This window comes from Cotesia glomerata, linkage group LG7 (genome assembly GCF_020080835.1).
Source record: "Cotesia glomerata isolate CgM1 linkage group LG7, MPM_Cglom_v2.3, whole genome shotgun sequence".
In the NCBI taxonomy this organism is placed as follows: Eukaryota; Metazoa; Arthropoda; class Insecta; order Hymenoptera; family Braconidae; genus Cotesia; species Cotesia glomerata.
The window spans coordinates 16,466,352-16,473,321 of record NC_058164.1 but is presented as its reverse complement, the minus strand read 5'-3'; the positions used below and the strand labels follow the sequence as shown (position 1 = coordinate 16,473,321).

Genomic DNA, 6,970 nt, shown 5'->3' with positions numbered 1-6,970 from the left:
GATGTCCTTGATGGGGATAGCTTCTGGCCATCTAGTGAATCTATCAACCATGGTTAAGCAATATTGAAATCCTTCGGATTCAGGCATCAGACCAACTAAATCAATGTGTACATGATCTAGTCTTGCGTCAGGATTTGTGAAAGCAGCAGGTTGTGTATGCACATGACGACCGACTTTTGATTTTTGACACTGAAGACAATTTTTGGCCCATTTGGTGATGTCTTTGTTCATAGAAGGCCAAATGTACCTCTGCGCGATAATTTTATTTGTTACTCGGCCGCTGGGATGAGACAAATTATGAAATGTGTCGAAAATCTGGCGACGAAGGCTCGCTGGTACAAAAGGTCGTATGTCATTTGCAGAGACATCACAATATATTGCTTGGTGATCTGGTCCAAAGGTTAGTTTTTGTAGTTTGAGCGATGTGTTCTGATCGCTGATCAGCTGTGCTAACTCGATGTCGTTTGTCTGAGCTCGTGCTAACTCTTCGAAATTTATAGCTGTTGGCAGTCTGATCGCGTCAATTCGTGACAACGCGTCTGCTACCAAATTTTCTGCGCCGTTGATATGCCTTATGTCCGTAGTAAACTGTCCAATGTATCCTAATTGCCTGATTTGCCGTGGAGCAGTTTTATCTCCTTTTTGCTGAAAGGCGTAGATCAATGGTTTGTGGTCTGTGACAATGGCAAAATTTCGTCCTTCCAACCAGTGTTGAAAATATTTTACGGCTTCGAAGACTGCTGTAAGCTCTCTGTCGTAGGTGCTGTATTTCTTTTGGGCTTCAGTAAGTTTTCGAGAAAAGAATCCGAGTGGCTGCCAGTTTCCGTCAACTCGTTGTTCTATGGATGCGCCGATGGCTGTGCTTGACGCGTCGGTGACTAGTCGTAGCTCGGCTCCATGAACGGGATGTGCTAGGAGAATGGCGTGTGCCAATTGTTCTTTTACCTTCTCAAAAGCTTGTGAAGTTTCTTCTGTCCAAGGAACGGGTCGTTTATCGTTCTTTTTGGAGTCTTTTAGCAACTCGTTTAGAGGCGCTTGTGCTTCGACTGCATTTTTGACGTTGCGGCGGTAAAAATTGATAGCTCCTATGAAGCGTCTCAATTCTACAATTGTGTCAGGCTTTTTGTAGTCGAGTAAGGCTTGGACTCGGTCCGGTAATGGGGAAGCACCTTCCGCGGAGAGTCGATAGCCCAAAAAATCGATTGATGATGCACCGAAAATGCACTTGTCAGCGTTAATGCACAAGCCGTACTGTTTCAGTCGTTTAAAAAGTGCACGTAACTGTTCCTCATGTTCTTCTTCGGTCTCGGATGCGACCAAAATGTCATCGATGAAAGCGAAGACATTTTTTAGTCCTCGAATAACTTCATTGATGTGTCTCTGGAAAGACTGAGCTGCGTTTCGTAGACCATAGGGTAAGTAGACTGACTCGAAGAGTCCAAATGGTGTGATTATAGCCGTCTTAGGTATGTCTTCTTCGGCTACTCGTATATGGTTGTATGCTCGTTTGAGATCGACCTTAGAAAATATTTTTTTCCCTGCCAAAAACCAAGTGCAATCTGTTAATAATGAAATTGGATGCTGGTCTGGCTCGGTTCGTTCGTTCAGTTTTCTAAAATCTCCACAAGGTCGCCAATCACCATTTTTCTTTGGCACCATGTGTAGCGGGCTGGCCCATTGACTGCTGGAGGGTCTCATAATGCCCATGTCAAGCATTATTTGAAATTCCTCCTTGGCCTTTTTGAATAGCTCTGGGCGGAGCTGTCGAACGCGCTATGCGCATGGCGGTCCCGTGGTTTTAATATGATGTCTAACAGGATTTTTCGCTGCTATATTGTTAGAAGGATTTCCCAGCAGCTCGGGAAATTCTTTTAGGATGTCTGCAAATTTATTGTTAAAATTTACCGCAGAGATCGATTGCACAAAAAAGTTACTAAACGTACCTTTCGCTTTTGTTCCAGTCTCAGGATCGATGAGTAGACCTTGTTTAATGTCTACTACGAATCCTAAACTCCCAAGAAGGTCAGCTCCAATGATAGGATACGGCACGTCAGCAATGCAGAAGGCCCATTGTATGGGTCGACGTAGACCTAGGTTCATTGTGACCATCCTCTCCCCGTAGGTATGAATGGGTTCTTGGTTGACTGAATACAGAGTGTGTAAAGTTGTATTTTTTAAATCTTGAAGACTTGGAGGAATGACTGATATTTCAGCTCCTGTGTCGATAAGGACACTTGATTTTGTGTTCTTATCGTATAAGAACAGACGACGAGACTTTGTTTCGCCATCCGTAGCCGTCGCGTCTATTGATGGCTTTGAGAGTTTCCCTGGTTCTCATTCCAGGAACATTTAGGCACGCATTTGAATGCTAGTGCTCCAAATTTTTTGTGATAAAAGCAAAGCTTGAGTGCTCGATCAGCACTGTTGGTTCGAGAGTTACTTCCCTGGGGATGTGGGGAGTTGCTGCGAGATTTCCTCTGAGCACCGACCAAGCTGTCGATTTTTGTTGACAGATTTTTCATTTCTTTTGTAAGAATTTGGAATTTTTCGTCGCAATCCTTGTGTGGATTTCGTGCTATTGCGGCTACTTGTGGGTTAGCATTTTTGTCGCATAGTGACATTGTTTTGTCAGCTAATTCAAGTAGTATGCTGCTGTCCAGAGTCTCGGCGAGTGATAAGATCATCTGCATGTCTTTAGGCATTCGATCCATCCACATGGTTCTGATGAATTCTGGACCTACTGCGTTGCCTGCGAGCCTGCACATTTCAGCATAAAGTTCCGAAGGTCGTCGACCTTTTAATGACAGTCCGGATACGAGAGTTCTAAAGCTCTCTTCCCGAGATAATGAATAGTGATTTATCAGTGCAGTTTTAATTGCCAGGTATTTGTTTTGTCCTGGTGAGTTGGTTACCAGTTGCTCGATTGCAGTAAGATGTTCTTGCTCGAGCTTGGTAATTACTGCTCTAAATTTTTCGTCGTCATCTACCACTGCTTTGCTGGAGAAGGCTGACTCTGCTGCGCTGAACCATAACTTGGCGTGCTGAGGCCAGAATGGCGGGAGGTCGTTTCTTTCTAACCTTGCTGGTCTCGGTGGGAGGTTAAGTTGTGGAACCCTTGTCTGTTGAGCCATGTTTTGCCAGTTGCCAGCTGGTAGTGGTCGTGGCTGTGGTAATCCTGGTGGGATCAGAGCTGGTGGTGGTGGTTGTCTAGGTTGCATGTTTTGCATCGGTGGACCATTTCCCGGGTAGTTCATTGGAGGGTACGCGTAGGTAATTGAATCATTATTGTACGTTTGAGCGTTCAAGTTGGGAGTCTCGTTGCTCCTGCTTGAAGTAGGAATGTGCATACCTGTCTGAACTGGATATTGTTGATACATTGGATGATAATAGCTTGTAGGGTGGAACCAATTGCTAGCTGGTGGTTGCTCCTTGCTATTTCCAGTTTGTGTTTTTTCCGGGGTCTTCGTATGCTCGTTACTCGTCGTATCTTGCGGAGATAACGATGGCATATCCTTCTCACCGTTATTATTCTTGACTGATTCGTCTTTTGTTGTATCCTCCAGGGAATTCCCCAAGTTGAGAAGCGGAGGACTATGCATCACTGACATTGATTGTGAATTTTGGCGGTAATGCTGAATTGATGATTACAAACTGGCGTCGCTGGAATGTTGCTGAATTTTATCAAGCGTTCGGGGTCACCAATTGTGGGGGTTTATATATATATATATATATATATATATATATATATATATATATATATATATATATATATATTACTCCACTTATTTATATTATTTATATAATTAATTATTAACGCGTGTATGCAGCAACCTTCGCTTTATTAATCACAATTCTCAATTAGTAATACAAAAATAATTAGTTATTTTATTCTTAAAGTAGCATCACATGTATATGTATATTTAATGGTTAGATTAGTAATCATAATAATAATTCAACTGCCAACCGTACGGAGAAGGTCTCAGTCGGTAATTTTTGTATAGTTGAGTTGCCTCCACTGGTGTACAGTGTGTGAGGTTTGACTTGTGTATATGTGTCCATGTATGAATGTGTGCGTGTATATCCCCTACACTCTATTTACTTTCATTTTGTGATTCTTTCTTGAGCGATTTCTTTTCGGATCGTTTGTTCTTAACAAAAATATAATTGATCAAGTTTTTAAGTAATAATTATTGCGTTACTTTGATATTTCATCGCCATGAGTAAACCTATATGGTCAATAAATTGTTGTAATCCATTAAATGAGTCACGTAAGTAACTAATACAGTGCACTTGACCTCTTATGTATAACCTCTACGTAGAACCAATTAAATTAATGGTCTTGTGTTTAATATTGACTTTTGACATCTAATTAAACGAAACTTTTAGATAAAAAAGGAGTTAAAGATTTAAGAAAATTTCCCGACGAAGATCGTTGGAAATTTCCTGACTTAGATGACACTTCAATGTTATGTGTGCGTGGTCGATTCCGTGTCAAAGAATATATTCCGCCGGCATCAGAGGAAGAGGAAATTATTTCAAGTCAAATTAGTGTTGAAAGTCTGAGTATATCAGCTGAAATTTGTACTCAAGGAAGCAGTTTATCTCGAACTGTCAGTAATTTTAGCGACAATCTATGTGATTACAATGATCATTCTTTAGAGCGATTTTTGAAAATTCCTCTTATTGAAAAAGACAGGTAAAAATTTTCTATTGATTAAGTTTTTCATTTACTGAGTGAAAACTTACTTAATTATTTTTCTATGCGTTTAATTTAAGGTTATATTCTGAAAAAAATTATGGAGTAAAAAAACTTGATGAGAGCTATGCTGCCCTAGAGAATAAGTTACAATCACAATTTGGAATAGTACCTGAATCTACCTACAGAAAGATTAATCAAGATCATTGTTCCATGATAGCTAAAGTGAAGAAATTATATAACGCTGAAAGTGACAAGTAAATTTTTTTAACAATCGATCATTTTAAAATATCTTCATTTTTTCATATTAATACGATCGATCGTTTGCTTTACAGATCAATAAAAAAGAAGCTGCTTTCAATTTTACCCGACAGTTGGGAAGTCAGTCGTATAGCATCTGAATTTACACCGTTCTCGAAAAATGGTACTGAATCTTAAAAATGATATAAGTGAATCTGAGAATGTTGATTTAGACTCTGGTGAAATGACTACTAATACTTTGAATCCCACAAAAGTTCCAGGCAATCAGCCGCTTAAGTTAGATGTAAAAAAACTTGTCATAGATTTTTATGAAAGCAAAGAAATCTCAAAACAATTAGCGGGTATGAAAAATTTTAAATCTGTGAAGGATTGTGATGGAAATCGAACTAGGGTACAAAAAAAGTTGATTCTTTGTAATTTAAAAGAATTGTACCAAAGCTTCAAAGTGCAATATAACTCAGTGGCAATCGGATTTTCTAAATTCACTAGTTTGAGGCCTACTTATTGTATTCTTGCTGGAAGTAGTGGTACACATGTCGTATGTGTTTGTACTATTCATCAAAATGTAAAATTGATGTTAGAAGGTACTTGTGTATTTGACATTCTCTATAATTGTACTAAAACTAGTTATTAATCTTATTACATTTATTCCATTTAGGATGTAATTTTCCAAAATTTGCGAAAAACACCGATTGGGTTGTAGAATCTCAGCCAATTTACAAAAATTGATTAAATAAATTAGTTTGTAACAATCCAAAAGAATCGTGCTTTTCCAGAATGTGCAATAGTTGTCCAAATAATGGAGAAATCGCTGATTATTTTCGTGTGTCGTTTAATGAATCTGATGATAATGAAATCCAATATAAAATGTGGACATCAAAGGACCGTTGTACTATTGTGAATGTTACTTCAGATTCCGAAGACTTCATCGAGACTTTAGTGACGCAACTTGATAAGCTTTTGAAACATGATTTTATTGCGAAAACACAAAGTCGATTTTTTTCTGGTACAAAACTAAATTTAAAGAGCGGGGAATTCGCCGTAGTATTTGACTTTGCGGAAAATTATGCATTCGTTGTGCAGGAAGCAGCTCAAGGCTTTCATTGGAATAATGATCAAGCTACTATATTTCCAATAGTGATTTATTATAACGAAAATGATACTATTAAGCATTTGAGCTTTGTTGGTATTTCAGATTGTCTTAAGCACGACACAGTTTTAATTTATTTATTTCAAGAGCAATTTATTGCCTTTCTTAAAAAGAAGTTTGCTGTCATCAATACGATTTTTTACTTCTCTGATGGAGCTCCACAACAATTCAAAAACAAGAAAGCATTTACAAACTTATGTTATCATTATGCTGACTTCGAAATCAACGCTTAGTGGCATTTTTTTGCAACTGCCCATGGCAAAGGACCATGCGATGGTCTTGCGGGTTCATTAAAACGATATGCTTCTAGAGCTTCATTACAAATGAACAATAAAGAGCATATACTGAAACCACAAGATTTGTTTTCCTGGGGAACGAAAAATTTTACAACCGTTGACTTTACTTTTATAGCTAATGACGATTATTTAATAAAAAAAAATGTGTTAGACGTACGATATTCTCAATCGAAAACGGTGAAAGGTACACAGTCATTACACACTTTTGTGCCTTTAAAAGATGGAATTGGTTATGCTTTCATTAAAACTGTGTCCACATCTCAAAAAAGTTCAAAAATAAAAGTATTTTAATTATAATGAATTTGCGTTTAATTTAATTGTGACGAAACAAAAAATATGCACATCGGCAAAACGCTATATTTTGTGTAAAAAACTCTCAGCTTTCAGAAAAAAAATTCAAATTTGAAGAATTTTGGGCTGCACACCGAAAAAAATCAATTTTTCCACTTTAATTCGATTTTTAAGGGTCTTCTGATGAGTTTATGAAAAAATAAATATTTTCATTCAAAAGCTGAGAATTTTTCCTACAAAATACAATGTTTGTCGACTTTGTTTAAAAATGTTTTT

General features: G+C 38.0%; 1 protein-coding gene across 1 annotated transcript; it reads left to right on the top strand.

The window, feature by feature from the left end:
• The first annotated feature begins 3,865 nt into the window (after window positions 1-3,865).
• Window positions 3,866-6,674, top strand: LOC123269042. The gene is made up of 6 exons (XM_044734541.1): window positions 3,866-4,268; window positions 4,387-4,696; window positions 4,777-4,953; window positions 5,032-5,120; window positions 5,212-5,541; window positions 5,616-6,674. The coding sequence occupies exons 1-6, from the start codon at window positions 4,217-4,219 to the stop codon at window positions 5,684-5,686; spliced, it is 1,029 nt and encodes a 342-aa protein (XP_044590476.1). The 5' UTR covers window positions 3,866-4,216; the 3' UTR covers window positions 5,687-6,674.
• The last annotated feature ends 296 nt before the right edge of the window (window positions 6,675-6,970 follow it).